The 17,013-nt window shown below is 42.1% G+C and overlaps 1 protein-coding gene across 6 annotated transcripts in view; it reads right to left on the minus strand.

Moving 5' to 3' along the window:
* Positions 1 to 17,013, minus strand: part of FAM124A (family with sequence similarity 124 member A) — a 69,767-nt gene that overhangs the window by 19,969 nt on the left and 32,785 nt on the right. The window contains exon 3 of one of the 6 annotated variants that reach the window (XM_073343264.1): positions 14,608 to 14,646. The exons of the other annotated variants lie outside the window; for them this stretch is intronic. Within the exon in view, the coding sequence (XP_073199365.1) occupies positions 14,608 to 14,646 (39 nt within the window). The remainder of the gene's footprint in view (positions 1 to 14,607; positions 14,647 to 17,013) is intronic. 6 annotated transcript variants of the gene reach the window in all.

A 17,013-nucleotide genomic window follows, 5' to 3' on the forward strand; every position in this document is an offset into this window, starting at 1 on the left:
AGTTGAAATGGTTCTCTTTATTTAGTACTCTGATATTGCCTACATGCATGAGACTGAAGTGGAGACAAAATGCCTAAATATGGTAGATTGACCAAGGGTTCCTAAGCTTTTAATTGTGTGGACCACATTTTAATAGCAAGATTATCTTATGGACTGTCTCCCCTTCTATTGGCAACTGTGTGAACGCCTTCTCGCCAGACTGGCAACTGGTATGTACAGCATATACCAAACATGCATTAACCTACAGGAGATTTGGGCAAATCAAACTGATTATGAGAAATATAGTGGCAGCAAAGTTCTCATGTCTCTGTCATGAAATGGGTGATGAGAAGTGACTGTGCCAAGTGGTTAATGGAAGAGAACAACAACCTGCAGCAAATCAATCACTGGTCATAATGATGTCGAAGGGCTCTCCTGCAGAGAATACTGCACGTGCTATTGCTCCAAGGCATCTATTGCTGATGTCCCTGTACAGGCTAGGAACAGTGGCTTTGAAACAAGAAATGGGAATGGGGACAGGGGGGAATCTAATAAAACCAAAAAGAAAACCATGTGGATTAGTTATACAATCACACTTTTTTTAAGAGCGGAATGCAAGATGTTCAAATCTGTTCTCCCTCCATTTCCTTTGATAGCATCTATGTAACAAAGACTGTAACAAGGGACAGGCCTGATATTTATGCAAATAGATGGCTACAGCTTTGTAAGAAGCCTGGGCAGAAGGATGTGAAGCAAAGAGCTGCCATTCCTGTGGGCTGCTTACTTTGCATTAAAAAAAAAAAATTCACTGAGCATGGCCTTTCTGCCCTCTTGTCGCTCAGCATGGTAGAGGGGTGCTGAATGGTCTAAAGCATTTTTCAAAAGCCAGGCTTTGTGAGAACCAGCATTGGCATTAGTATTCCAGAGCTATCACCAGATGTACCCGTCAGCACAAGACGCTAAAACAAACAGCCTCAGAGGACCACCAGAGTACAGCAGAAAGCCATCATTAGGAGCTAAAGCTACGAATACACCAGAGAAAATCATCTTTTGTTGTACTAGAAGAAACCATGAACTAAGCCAAAGCGGGAATGAGTGTAACTAATAAAAGCTGAAAGAGCTTCCATATCAACTTTACATTAGCAGGAACACTTCTACTGCAGTACTGGTCCTACCTTTTTCCTGCAAAAGACAGCCTTTTCATTAAGGTGTGAAAAATGTAAACAGGAATATGAAGAGAGGAGTTTGATGAAAACGCTCCTAAGATGATTACATGGTGTGAACTGCTTCTGTGCTATTAGCAAGGCTTTCTACTTCAGCTTGCACTTATCAAGAAAGGGGCAGGGAAAGCGCCACTGCTTCTCAAGTTAGTGCAATTCAGTTTGCCCTCTGGCCAATTGTCATAGAAGCAAATTAAAGTCTCAAATAAATTTGTTAGTCTCTAAGGTGCCACAAGTACTCCTTTTCTTTTTGCAAATACAGACTAACACGGCTGCTACTCTGAAACCTGCATATCTATTAGGCTCTCTGTGCAACTGATTAAACCCACCACCACCAACATGCTGAAACATTTATTTGAACCTAAACCGTACAGTTCTCACAACTGTTCTATTTTTGCCCCAGCAGACGGGAATTGTTTCTTTTTAGGGTGGCAGAAACATTAAAATTGCTAAAAGGGAAACATTATCAAAATTTAAATAATATTTATATATATTTTAACTTATCTGTTAATTTCTGTTACTACCATCAGCTGGAAGACTTAAAACTGAGATATATTAGCAAACTGAGAGCCTGATCCCACAAGGACTGAGTGCCCTCAATGCCCATTAGCTTCAACGGGAGTTCAGGGTGCTCAGCATATTGCAGAACTGGATCCGGAATTTTTCTTTATCCGCGTGTACAGCTTGATATTCTGTTGCTGTTTGCTTTGTTTAAACTACAGACGTTTATTTATTTCCTGGGCAGAGAAACTGGAGGTCTCATAATGGCAAGGCAGCAGTCCAATCTTCCCTATATTCTCTCATCAGATATTACAAGTATATCTGGTGAGGAATTTTCAACTGGAATCATTTTCTGACAGAAAATGCAGTTTCCACAAAAATCAAAACTTTCTATAGAAAATTCTTGATTTTTCCGAAAATTCTTGATTTTTCCATCAGGAAAATTGAAATGAAATATTTCATTTGGGGTCGGTTCAACATGAATATGAATATTGTGTTGTTTGAACTGTCCAGTTTTTTCATTGAGACACCGGTCAATAAATCACTAAATTGCATTTTCCGATTAGTTTAGTTCTGGGCCCCATTCTCTCCTATGGGCTGGGCTCCCCGGAGAAGTACGAGTCCCATAAGGTGAAGTGTTCACTTCACTCATGCGAGTCAGGTGATTCTGGGTGCATTATGGGAGATGCACGCCAACCTGGGGAGCCTGGTATATAGCGGGGGAATGGGGGGGGGATCATACCCCTGAATTACAAATCCCATAAGGCAACGTGCCACCTTAAGGAAATGGAGTTTAATGTTGAAATTACTTGAAACTGCGTTTTGGGAATGTTGACATGTTTCACTTGGATCAAAAATATTTCCAACACAAAATATTTTGGAATTTCGCTCCACAGGAAATTTTGTCTTTTCATCCCATTTTGGGACACAAACAAATCCTGACATGTTGAAATTTCCTCTCAGATGAAAATTCCAAGTTTTGCTCAACTCTAATTACAATGTTGACACTTCATTGGAGTGTTTCTTGAAAGATGTACAGTGAGGCACAGGAAGAAAAGTTATTTTATCAACAAATTGCATCATGTCTTGGATCGCTGTGAGAGAAGTAGTTAATGGTCATCTCTGGCCATGGCACTACATTGTCCTTTGATAAATCAAACACTACTAATAAAACAAGCAAGAGGGGAATCACAGCAATAGATTCACCGGCTCCTCCTTCTCCAGGTTAGTGGCATCTGCCAAATGAAGTGAGAGCAGTGAGCAGTAATCTATTCCTCAACATACCCTACTTTGCATACTGCCTCCGTTTATTCCAAAGGATGCTTGGGAGCAATGAGAAGTGCCGGGGAGGCTCACTACAGCCTGTATGACATGCAGTCTCTTCTGTCAGTCTTCCTCACCACATCTCCACTAGTAGCAGCAGGTGATGATGCCAAGGTGGAATTTCATCTGTATGTGGCTGTATAGGCAATTCATAGCAATACAAGAGTTTTACATGCAGTTCAGGATGGACAGTCCACATCTGCGGAGCCTCCTATGACAGAGAATTGGTGTGCCTTCCTGTGGTCATTTCAGGATAAAATAAGGATGGTGAGCCAAAATGACACGGATATCTAACAAATCATGCCGCTCATCTGCTGCTGGAGGTAAAAGATTTCTTCATGACCCATTAATGTGAGCTGGCAGATGACAGGCTGTGGTAGTCCTTGGTGCACAGGTTTCAGTTAACACAGCAAAGTCAGCATTGTTACAAATCACACCTAATACCCACCTACGTATTGCTGTGCACATGATTGTCACTCAGGTAAAACATTCTCAACCCTGTTGTACTTCTGATGTTGGCAGGGGTGGAGTAATTGCAACTCCTGGGGTAAGCCACAACCTCAGATTCTGCTCACCAGGAGGTCCCTACTGCAGCCACATCTTCATGCTTCCAAGTTCTGGCCTTTTCCCTCAGTCTACACTGCTAAAGCTCTCAACTACGCTGTGACAAACCCTGCACTGTTAAGGAAGGGGTTAAAAAGCTGCTCTGGGCCCTCATGGTCCCACCTCAATACATCTGCAAAGCATGCATGGCTTCGCTGAGGCGCTCAAAAGGAGAACAGACCAGCTCAGTGTGGCGGCAGAAGGGGAGCTAATTTAGGGCTTGTCTACACTGGCAAGTTTTGTCACCAAAAACTGGCTTTTGGTGACAAACCAGTGATAGCATACACACTGCAATGTGACTTTTCTCAACAACAACAACAAAAACCACCTAGTTTTGGCGACAAAAAACTTTCACCCCTGCGAGACACTTTTGTCTTTTCCCCTCCCTTTATTGTTGACAAACATGCAGTGTAGAGACCACAGGGTTTTTTTCCCTATTTTATTGGAGCTGAGGCAGGCGTACCATAGGGCGCGGGAGGCGAACCATCGCTCCAGTGCTGCAGCTAAGACCTATAAGGAGCTGAATGCTATCCTCGGTGGTGACTCCATCTCCATTGCCGATAGCCCCATGGATATTTCACAGGCAGGAGAAAGGGAGGGGGTAACCCAGAGGCTGAAGTTCTGGATGAAGAAATCGAGCTAGAAGAGGATGTGCTGCTCCCAGCAGGGTTGCCTGGTGGGGCAGGCAGCCAGGAACTTTTCTCCACTTCAGAAGTGCTCAGCGGGGAGCAGGAAGCAGATAAGATGCCGGGTAAGTTGCTGTGGCTTGTGTAGGGAATCAAAAAGTGGGAGGCAGGTAGTGTTTTCTGTGAGCTGGACATTGCCCTGTGTAGTTAATCTGCATGGCCAAGCAGGGTGTCGATGGACATTGAGACCTGCAAGGAATCCTCCAGAGAGAGGCTCTGGAAAGTTTCCAAGAGGTACTTGTTAATCTGCCACAGATTCCAAGAGATTGCAGCCTTGTTAGTTCCCCCATTGTAGGGAACTGTACCATGCCATTTAGCCATCACTGGAGCTAGGACCAAAGCGGCACATAGCTGAACTGCATATAGACCAGGGTGAAAGCCGCAAGCATTCAGCAGCTGTGCACTGGTTTCTCTGGTCACCCACAGCAGCGCGACGTCAGCCAGCAGGTTGACCGCCTGTGAAAAAGTGTGGGATAATTTTAGAATGAGTTTCCTGCAAAGCTGTCCTGCAAGCCGTGACCTTTTTGTCCATATGCACAACGGCCTTCCCCCCCACTCCCAAAACTCACCATGACTGGGGTGCTCACAGAGCTGTGTGCCTGCCTAGAGTCTCAGAGAGAAAGTGATTTCTACTAGCAAAAGGCCATTTTTACTAAAATGTTTCAATCACTTGCTGGAACGTAACAATCCCTCTTCTGTTCAGCACAGACCTTGAGGAACACACCATGCACCCCTGAGGACTGGCTTCGGCAGATAAGAAAGAACCCGAGGCGCAGCAAAGAAGACGTGTTCCGGGAGGCGCTGCAGCGCGATGAGAGACAGACCAGGGCACGGAAAGAGTGCTGGAAAGCTGAAAGGCAGGTCAGAAAGGAGAGTGCTGCTTTTGCTAGGCAAGCGACAGAGCGGATGATAAAAGTGATGGAGGATCAGACGGAGATGCTCAAGTCTTTGATACAGCTGCAGACTGAGCAGATCTGTGATCAATCTTCCACTGCAGCACGTGCAGATGCACAATTCTTTGACAACCCCACCCCACCCTCTATGCCCAGACCTTCCTTTTCACTTCACAGCCCTCCTGAGCCTCCCCATCACTCCACCCCCTCTCACAGCTTGCACAGTGATTGCTGGAGCTACACACACAGTTGTGAGGTTTTATCCTTTTTAACAATAAATGAAGGCTAAGGTATTTAACGGCACAGCGTTTTTATTCTGTGTTCTACAAAAGCGTATAGCAATCAATTCACTCTCGGGAACAGGCTTCTAAAGCATTGTGTTGCATGGATCTTGGGCCCCAAAACTGTACACAGATGCACCAGGAAAGCAACTCCATAGCACGTGTAACTGCCCCTCATTGTCAAAGTGGTTCCTCAAAGCCTTTCTGATGTTAATAGCAGCCCTCTGGGCTCCTCTGACAGCCCTAGCATCTGGCTGTTCAAATGTGCAGCCAAGCGCTCTGCCTCAGCGCTCCACACCTGAGCAAATATTTCACCCTTAGATTCACACAGATTATGCAAAGTGCAGCACGTGGCTATGACCACAGGAATATTATCCTTGGTAAGGTCTAGCCTGCCATTGAAACACCTCCAGTGAGGTTTCAAATGGCCAAAGGCACATTCGACTACCATGGGGTACCCGCTCAGCCTGTTGTTAAAACGCTCCTTGCTGCTGTCCAGATGACCTGTGTAAGGTTTCATGAGCCAGGGCTGTAAGGGGTAAGCTGGGTCTCCCAGGATTACTATGGGCATTTCCACATCCCCCACTGTGAACTTGTGGTCTGGAAAGAAAGTCCCTGCCTGCAGCTTTCTGTACAGGCCACTGTTCCTGAAGATGCGTGCATCATGCACCTTTCCAGACCAGCTTGCATTGATGTCCGTGAAACACCATCGGTGATCCATAAGCACCTGCAACACCATGGAGAGGTATCCCTTCCTATTGATGTATTCAGAGGCAAGGTGGTCTGGTGCTAAAATTGGAATGTGTGTGCCATTAATCGCCCCACCACAGTTAGAGAAACCTTATCTTTAAGGCCATTCACAACTGAACTCTTCCCTACAATTCCATTTTTGTATCGCATCTTGTCATGTTCTCTCCCTTCCTCTTCCGTTCTGCCAACAATGCCAGCCTTGACTGCCCAATCGATTGCTTCACCAGCTAACACCATCACACTTCCTTTCATGGCATGCATTCTGTGAGGAACACCATTCCAGAGCTAAGGGCTACCCCACCTTCGTTCAAATCCCTCCAGTTCCACTTCTCCTGTCATTCCTTTGATAAATTGCTCACAATTGCAAGCCAGGGAGCCAGTAGGGATTGTCCAGATCATTATATCTATTAAAAGAAAACAAAAACAAACCAACAACCCAAACTCAATCTTCAAATTGTGTGCATAGGTCTCCTATTATTATCCAGGGTTCAAAAAAGAACTAGATAAATTCATAGGAGGATAGGTCCAACAATAGCTATTAGCCAGGATGGTGTCCCTAGCCTCTGTTTGCCAGAAGCTGGGAATGGGCGACAGGGGATGGATCACTTGATGATTGCCTATTCTGTTCATTCCCACTGGGACACCTGGCATTGGCCACTGCTGGAAGACAGGATACTGGGCTAGATGAACCATTGGTCTGATCCAGTATGGCCATTCTTATGTTCTTATCCTCATCTTTTTTCCCCCACTCCCTGTTACACCCTCTTGTTGCATCTTTTCTTTACAATCTAAGTTAACTCCACAGGGCAAGAACTACATTTTATTTGGTGTCTGGATAGCACAATGAAGCTCTGACCCTCACTGAGGCCTCTGGGGCCTACTGTAGTAGGAATAAAAACTAATAATAAAAATAAGGATTGGGGGCTTGTGCTCTTGCACTGTGGCAGAAGGTGAGCAGTCAAAATATTTTGTAGCCCCCAGTACACACCTCCTTGCGAAGGTGCTTCCAGCTCCCTCTCCTCCTGATGCAGGGTCAAGGACTCTTTGTCTGCACTGTGACCTCCTCCTTCAGTTCTTACTCCTGAGACTATGAGCTCGCCCACTCTCCAGTGCCACAAATCACCATCCTCAAGCCTGCTGCTCTCCTGACACAGACAGCCACACCTCCTTGGTTATCCTCCACGACTATATGCTGCTGCTGCACTCTGTACTGCCAACCATGAGTGTTAGAAATAATAATGAGTCAAGTCCCCAAAATTATGAGATTGGCTTAAAATCATGAGATTAAAATAAATACATAAATATGGGTTATTTTTATTTGTCTCCTTGTTTTTGATCCTTTAGGGTGCAAAGGAGGTACAAGAATGAGGGCTAGAAATTTAATTAAAAAAAAAACAAACAAACCAGAGGATCCTCACAAGGCTCCAGCAGCTGGGGCTTTAAGAAAAATAACAATTATTTCAAAATTCACAGTAGCAACACTACCTCTGAGGTAACACTTTGCTTCCCCATGCACCATTATGCTTATGCTACCTATTGGCTTTGGGCTGAACTTCAGGGTAATGGTTCTCAAGGTGTTTTGATAAACTTATGGTACTCATCTTCTGCTCACCTCTTGCTCAGACTTGGAGGAGGCACAGCATGTTGCGCATGTGCATGCATACCCGTTTATTCTATATAACAAACCCAAATTTGGGACATGTTTCATTCTGACTGGTGACCCTAATTTTCCAACCTCCTATACATCCCCATCCCTCCCTCCACAGTTCATTTCTGTCTGTGCTGGACACACACCAACAGTGAACTGCAAAATTAAAGAACTCCCAGATAGTGTCTACAATTTCACAAAGAACCCCCATCAATGGGAGGTTGATGGGATTCTGAGTTTCTGCGGGCGTTACGTGTTTACAGTTCAAAGCTTGCAAATCAGTCTGGTGCAAAAATTAATGGAAAGCCATGTAAACTGGAATCATGACACTAAGCACAGGGGATTAGTAATGGGATTTAGAGCCTTTCACCCCTAGACTGCTGGTGTGAATCCCCCCAAAGTCAGTAATGACTGAAGTTTGTTAAAATGTGAGGATGGTTTAGGAGTCTCTGCCCAAATTCCCATTGCATAACTGCCCATTTCACAAAACTGAGAAATCAAAAAAACACAGAACCCCTCTCTCCTAACAGATGTCAGAGCTTCATGTCCAGGTTCCATAACCACAGGGTGGCCTCTACATCAAGACACGCTAGATATTTTAGATTGTCCTCCAGATGTTGGGTTGGATGCTCTTTCACCACATGATTTACTGTCTGCTATGCTTCTCCACAGTCACAGAATGGGGAGGAAACCAGACCTAGCTACTGCACGCTTGTGGTAACTCTGGTTCAGCCAGCAAGTAACCTATTGAGTCTAGTCCAGGGTCTACAATCAAGTGGAGGCAGGTGCAGCAATGGACCCCTGAATTTACTTAGCGTGCTAGACTCTCTTTCCTACTGATGCTTCTAAGGGCGTAATTTTTGGCTACCTGGTGATACTGATCGTCCGTGCATGGTGAAGGATCAGCAGCTCTTTTGTCCAAGAGTGCATGAGCTGCCATAACAAAGGGGGCCCGAGAGCGTCATATCCCAGACCACAGGAATGAGATTCATCCTCTGAATATATCTGAGATTGGGGCACTAGTCAACTGGAGACGTAATAGGCTGTTTTCATCTGTCACAGCTCTCCAAGCAGACCGAACAGTAACAACATCTCACTGACAGTCTGGCAGAGCTCTATGTGCTAGCACATACAGACCGCAGGTTTGTGTGTAGTTTGAACAGCCACTAATGACATGAGTGGCCAAACTCAGCTCTGTGTCGACAAGCTGAATGTGGAGGCTGCAGCCCCAGACTGCAAAACACTATGCAGCTGGAGCAAACACCAGTGCCAATACAGAAGTATGAAAGACCACAGGGTCTGCTCCCCAGGAGGTTCCCAATAGTTTTCATATCAAGGTGGTATGAAAAGAGATCTTCATTTTCCGGTGTTCCAGGTGAGGCTGTTTGCCAGGCTATGGTGGAGTGACAACTGGATGGAATGGCAGTGGCCACCCTTGGATCAAGATGGGTTGACTGGCAAAATAACTGCTTAGAAGACAAGTAATTGCCACTATCACAACCTGCTCTAATTGGCAACTTTGTTAGCAGTCTTCCCATAAAAACCAAGAATTGACTCTCTCTCTTTCTCTCTCTCTCATCTGGATACTCAAATGAACTCATTACCTGTGGGCAGTTCCCATGTGAGAGCTGAATGTGACAGCTGAGGTAAACTGGAGAAGCTTGGGAAACTTGCCCTGCCACCCCTCATACTATACCTGTTCTGTGGAGAAATAGGGGAGCTGTCAATTTAGCATCCTTCGTAAGCACTGCAGTAACACAAATGAAAAGAGACGGAGTACTCAAACAGATCCTGTTTCTGCAACCTTTTTCACACTGGTGAACAGCGTGTTCAACGGGACTACTTGTATGAGTAATTCCACATCAACATGAGTAACAGTAGAACAATTAGGCCTTAAAATAGCAGCTTGTCTTGCTTCTGAAGTTAAAGGCTTAGCAAAAATGTAGAGAAGTCTTAATTAAGTAGTAATTTATAATTAGTATATTTGTTTTGATTATTAGGTAACATATTTAGTTTACAATTGACTAGGGTTGCATCATTTTTAGTGGGGAATAAAAAAAGCTGAAAGACAATGAAGTCTGGATTCTGACCAACTCCAGAATTCCACTTTAGAAGATTTAAGATTTGCAAAAATGTAAGTCCCTTCCAGTCATAAAATTTTTCAAAATAAAAATATGAATTGCTATACTTGGCAGAAACCCAGGTTACTGATCTTTGTTATATTGCAGTTCTCTATTCCAAGTTCGCAAGGTGTACTAATTCAGCAAAAAAATCCATTAATAATCTCTCAATAAATTCAAAACTGTACGATTTGTATGAGCTTTCAAAATGCATCCAAAGAGTTAATCAGTCTTTTCACTCTTTCCTTCAATGGTTTGATTTAATATATGTATGTACTTTACTAAAATCTGGTTCACAAGTGAAACAGAGTTTTTCAAAAGTATGATTAAAAAAAGGGTAGAAAGTACATTGCCTTTTAAAAAATAGTTTGGAGCTGTGCACACTTACACTATTGCTCAATTTGGCCCAAGAGCTAACTCTGTACACTATATAATATCATCTAATTGGCTAAGACATGGTCATATGCTATAAAATATGTTTGTGGTAATGCCTGCACAGGTAATCAATAGTTTGTGTACAAAAAACAACAAACTTATTACTATTTCTAAGAATGGAAAACTATTCTGGGGCTCATAAACCTTTCAGGTAATAGGACTGTGCCATGAAATAGACACATACACACCTTAGCTGATGGGAAAGGAAAGCAGTAAGAGAAAGCATGCTTTGTGACTGAAGGCCTAACTCTCAGCCCTCCAGCCGAGTCTCACACACAGTCTGTATGTGAAACAAATCAGACCCTTTCCAGGGTATACAGTTCAGCTGGACCTATCCCAGTACCCCGCCATTGGTTTCTCTGTAGCTCTCCCCAGGCTCAGTCTAAGCAATCCTGACCCTGGAATGGGGATGTACCCCCGGGGGCTTCCTCCCGGGAGACACACTCTTTACATGCTCTGGGCCCACTAAACCATCCAATCCCCTTCCTGGGGTGTTTCACAGTTCAGTAAACTCCCTTCCTCAGGACTTAAGCCACTTTCCTAGTGGCTGGTATGGGGGGGGACCCAGAGCCACCCACTACTCCAGGCCGCAGCACAGGGACCTTATGAATGGCAGCTACGTGCTGCTGCATTCCCCGTAACTAGCCACCATGCTGCTACCATTGCCTGGGCCACTTCCCCGCGGCCCCAGCACCTTCACAAATGTTTTACCCTTACCATAGGACTGAAGTCTTTTACTCCGGCCCAACAGCCAGCCAGAAGCGCTCTCTTGCTCCCCCGGTCCCTGCCAGCAACTGATCTGTCCGTGGTCCTGCCAGTCCTTCCGCCAGCCAGGAAAACAATGGTCATTCCTCCAGCTCCAGTCACCAGCTGACTGACTCCTCCGGCCTTGCTGCGCCTTGTATGTGAGCCTGCTGGGCCCTGAATGGCTGCTCTCTGCAGCCTCTCTCATTGGTGCTTCCCCTGCAGCTAGTCTAAGCAGCCTGGAGAACTTCTCTACTGCTCCTTTCTGGGGCAGGGTGTGGTAGGATCCTGAGGCCTCCAGCCATGGGCCTAAGACTCCCTCTCTTACAGGGGCAATCTAAAAAAACGTACATGTTTATCACGTACACTAATTCCATTTCAGCTAATGTCCCATGTGACAATTCAAAACAGAAAGGCTCTCCTGGTTTACAAAGTGAAGTTATTTTATGACTTAGTTCCTAAAAGACTCTAGTTGCTGTACTGGAAACAGTTGATGAATATAAATATACACTCTATGCAATTTGCAAGCATTATTCTTTAAAAGTTAGTAATACACTTTTTAAAAATTGAATATTACATTTCTAAAATAAGCATTAATTCAGCTATTAATTTAAATCTTTTTTCCTGTTCCCATTCAAGAATGGATAATTTATTTTAAAAATGTTTAAAATGCAAACTGGTTCTGAGACTCTAAAAAAAAGTCTTGCTCTCAGAAACAGAATGACAAAATGAGGGAAGCTGGCTAATACAGATTGAATACACAGAATATTTAAATAAAATGAAATCCCACATTGCTTAACATAAACTCTGTTTTTAATGGTGGTGGTGCTGAATACATTTACTTCATCATCTATTAGAATCAAGGCATTTTAAACCATTATTGCATTTTTTAAATTCATTTTTAAATCAATTAAGTTAGGCCAAATAACCCAGATACAACAAAGTGCAAGGAAAGAAATGGATAAGTTAGCAGCTAAAATTTGTTTATATCTCAATTATACACTATTACTTCACTGTGTTTCAGTTACCTCCTCCATAAAAAACCCAGAGGAACAAGGATACTTGCTATAAGGATTAGTCTTGGTTAAATTAGTTTGTAAAATGCTACATACATACCAATTATTTTTCCCAAACCCTAAAACTGTAAAGTAAATTCTAGATGTCCTCAAAATGGTGTAACACAAGAGAAATCCTTAAAAGACAGTAAAAAAAAAATCTCTTAATAGCAATAGCTATATTTGATAGCATGGAAAGTATTAAATTACAAGGCAGCCAAAGTTAGTTAAGAATTCTGTAAGGGTCTGAGAAATCTGATGAATATATAACCTGAAAGGGCAGAATGGCAAATAATTTACTTCAGAGATACATTTTTACATGCAGTTCAGGATGGACATTCTATATCTGCAGAGTGGCGCACGTGATAGAGAATCTGTGTGCCTTCCAATGGTCATTTCAGGATAAAATAAGTGTGGTAAATTGAAATGAGATTGATATGTAACAAATCATGCCACTTATTTGCCTGATGGAAATAAAAGATTTCTCCACGGTCCATTAATACAAGCAGGCAAATGACAAGGTGACATTGTCCTTGGTGCACAGCAATGTTAAAAATCTTATTGACTGCCCTTCTACAGGGAAAGAAGAATGCAAGTGGAAATAATAGAATTATTTATTTGTTATGGGACTAAGATTGAATTGATACATTGGTAGGTGACATAAGTGCTTTCTCTGACCTAATTAATTTATCCTTTTAAACAACAATAAAAAAATTGTACCGTCCCTTTAGAGACAAATCAAAGCTTCTACATACACCCGTCACCTGCAAAGAAGTGTATGGCCTGATTTCAGCAGTTCTGAACATTCAGAAATCCCACTGAAGTCAATTGATGCTGCAGAAGTTTAGCACCTTAAAAAAAATCACTCACGAAAGTCCAAAATCCTTGCCTTTAGCATGTTGGTAACCGGGCAAATATATTATAAAGCTCTTAGAAATTACACATGAAAAAAAGACTTATTCAAGTCCATTCACCTGCAAGGGCAAACTATGCTCCCAACAGAAAATGTATCAGGTATTAAACTACTACTGCTACTTGCGTATTCTAACTGTGTGTCATTTTATATAGCTTGTACATACCCACATGAAGACAATTTATTGGAGCAAACAGGATTTGACACACGCCTACCTAGTGCTCACTTGGAAAAAAAGGCGTATTCTTAACTCAAGTTAGAAAACTTGAGGTAAAATCCCAGTGATAACAAGGCAGTTTGTAGTTTTCACACATTAGCAGGCAGAATTAAATCCTAGGCTCCCAACAGCCTTTAACTAGATTTGCTAGTTCACATGGAAACTACAAGCTGCCTTGTCTTCACTAGGATTTTACCTTGAATTATTTAACTCAAGTTAAGAACATACTGTTTATTCCTGATGAACACACTACCATATAGGTCAATCCACAGAATACAGCAGGAGAGAAGAAGAATGGTACTACAGTGATGAGTGCAACAGAAAAGCTTGTAAGTAATGAGATCATCAGATTAGAATAAGAATTTATACTACCTATGTAACTCAAGCCAGTCCTACACCCTTCATCCTCCTCAGCTCATATCTTCTTCTAAATAAGAAATTACTAAAGAGAAATTAATGTAAGACCTGCAGAATACTGATTTCTATTTGTGTATAGGTGCTCAGCTCAGTGGAATACTTCAGAAAATTTACTCCAATCAAGCACAGTGTAAAAAGTAATACTGATCTACTTGGAGAACATGCATTTACATGTGGGTTCTGCTCTCTTGATGCACGGAGTGTGATGCATGTACATCGCATACATATGGGAAAACTAAATCTCTCTCTCTTTAAAGTAGACTTCAATACTACTTTGGGAAACTAACTTCAGAAATCTAGCATTTTCAAACACTGGACTAACTTAATTGAAACTGTCTTAAGAACCTCTATTTTCAGAGATCTTCTGTCATTGGCACAGAATAGCAAGCAGCTCTGCCCACTTTATTCTAAATAGTGCATGTGGGTCAGCAGTTAGCATGGGACCAGGTTACCCTTCCTTGCTTCATTCCTTGGCTTTAACCATTTTGACAGATGTCACAAGCTTTTAAAATAATTTTCAGCATCATTTCAGCTGAGCTTGGATTTTCAAGGAAGACCTTTTCTGTAACCCTTAATTCAATGACAAATCTTTCTACCTACTTACTTGCAGTATTTTGGAAGCTGCAGCAATGATACTGTCATATAAGAAAACATAAACCAGGAGACTTAAATATATAATTTTCTTCTGCAAGACATTTTTAGCATCTTTCTTGCTATAACATTAGAGTGCCATTTAGTACCTTTACTGTAGTTAGGGGTTTATTGAGGTTTCTTACAAGCCAAATTTTGATTGTTGGCAAGGAAGAGAAGCAATTTGCTTACTTGTTTTTGGATTTACAGCATGGGTCCTCAGTGCGGTCGCTGCAAAAAAAATACAGGGGGTGGGTCACAGTCAGCCTTCCATTCTTTATGGTTAGATGGGAGGGGAGCCTCACCAGCATTTTGTCTGTTGTAACATGACATTAGGGTATGGAAAACCCTCATTGAGGACCACTCATTTAGAGATCAGATATACAACTTGTGATGCTCTCTCTGGGTGCTCAGGGCTCATTACTCCCCTATCTCCAGTGAGAAGAACACTTGCTGATACTTACCTGGGTGTCAGCTCCCTGACACCACTAGTCTGTTAGCCATGCAAACAATCTCCTCCGGGCTCTGCCAACCTTTACGTTGCCCTGCAGGATAACAACAGGTGTGCCACAGCTCCCAATCCCCTCTGAAAGCATCCCCTACCATGTCCAGCCCTTACCCACTGGACAGTCACAGAAATTACAAGAGAAGCTGTCCCCACAGGAACAGTGCACACACCTTGTTTGATTCAATTGAGGCTCATCTCATATATAATATCACAGCACTAAGATACATTTATAGTGAAAACAATGATAAAAGTATTATCAAGAGCTAAGTCTTAAGAGACAGTGAATAAGGATAATGGAAACGGAAATGAAAACATATAGAACAAAATCATAAAACACAAAGCTGGGTCTACACTAATCAATGGTTACCTCTCCTATATAATAAAGGAGTTTTCCCCCAAGGATTCAGTCTTTTGCAGAGCTCGCTGGTTTTCTGGCAAACCAGGATCGAAGCATTCATGCAACACCCCTGCTGCTCAGGCCTCCTTGCATTCTACTTCTATTCTTCAAAGTTCACACCTGCCCCACAACCAGGGTATAGTCTCCAGTGTTTTCGCATCCCCCTGTTTACTTTGTATGCAGATTTGGCTTCCATTGTGTTGGCTCAGAACTAGGGTTGTTGATTAATCATAATTAACTCATGAGATTAATTAAAAAAATAATCACGAGAAATCGCACTGTTAATAGAATACCAATTGACATTTATTAGATATTTTTGGATGTTTTTCTACATTTTCAAATATATTGATTTCTATTACAACACAATACAAAGTGTACAGTGCTCACTTTATATTATTTTTATTATAAATATTTGCACTATAAAAATGGCAAACAAATAGTATTTTTCAATGCACCTCGTACAAGCACTGTAGTGCAATCTCTTTATTGTGAAAGTGAAACATACAAATGTAGATTTTTTTTGTTACAGAACTGCACTCAAAAACAAAACAATGTAAAACTTTAGAACCTACAAGTCCACTCAGTCCTACTTCTTGTTCAGCCAATCGCTAAGACAAACAAGTTTGTTTTACATATACGGGAAATACTACTGCCTGCTTCTTTTTTACGTCACCTGAAAGTAAGAACAGGCATTTGCATGACACTTTTGTAGCCACATTGCAAGATATTTATGTGCCAGATATGCTAAAACATTCGTATGCCCCTTCATTCTTTGGCCACCATTCCAGAGGACATGCTTCCATGCTGATGATGCTCGTTAAAAAATAACACGTTAATTAAATTTGTTACTGAACTCCTTGGAGGAGAATTGTATATCTCTTGTTCTGTTTTATCTACATTCTGCCATATATCTCATGTTATAGCAGTCTTGGATGATGATGACCCAGCACATGTTCATTTTAAGAACACTTTCACAGCAAATTTGACAAAACACAAAGAAGGTACCAATGAGAGAGTTCTAAAGATAGCTACAGCACTCAACCCAAGGTTTAAGAATCTGAAGTGCCATCCAAAATCTGAGAGGGATGAGGAGTGGAGCATGATTTCAGAAGCCTTAAAAGAACAACACTCAGATGCGGAAACTACAGAACCCAAACCAGCAAAAAAGAAAATCAACCTTCTGCTGGTGGCATCTGACGCAGATGACGAAAATGAACATGTGTGGGTTCTCTCTGCTTTGGAGCGTTATCAAGCAGAATCCATCATCAGCATGGACACACCTCTGGAATAGTGGTTGAAGCATTAAGGGACACATGGATCTTTAGCACATCTGGCATGTAAATATCTTGCAACGCTGGCTACAACAGTGCCATGCAAACACCTGTTCTCACTTTCAGGTGAGATTGTAAACAAGAAGCGGGCTGTATTATCTCCTGAAAATTTTAACCAAACTTGTTTGTCTGAGCGATTGGTTGAAGGAGGACTGAGTGGACTTGTAGGCTCTAAAGTTTTACATTGTTTCATTTTTGAATGCAGGTTTTTTTGTACATAATTCTACATTTGTAAGTTCAACTGTCAAGATAAAGAGATTGCACTAAAGTACTTGTGAATTAAAAAATGCTATTTCTTTTTGTTTTTTACAGTGCAAATATTTGTAATCAAAATAAATATAAATATAAAATGAGCACTGTAC

This window comes from Lepidochelys kempii, chromosome 1 (assembly GCF_965140265.1).
Source record: "Lepidochelys kempii isolate rLepKem1 chromosome 1, rLepKem1.hap2, whole genome shotgun sequence".
In the NCBI taxonomy this organism is placed as follows: domain Eukaryota; kingdom Metazoa; phylum Chordata; order Testudines; family Cheloniidae; genus Lepidochelys; species Lepidochelys kempii.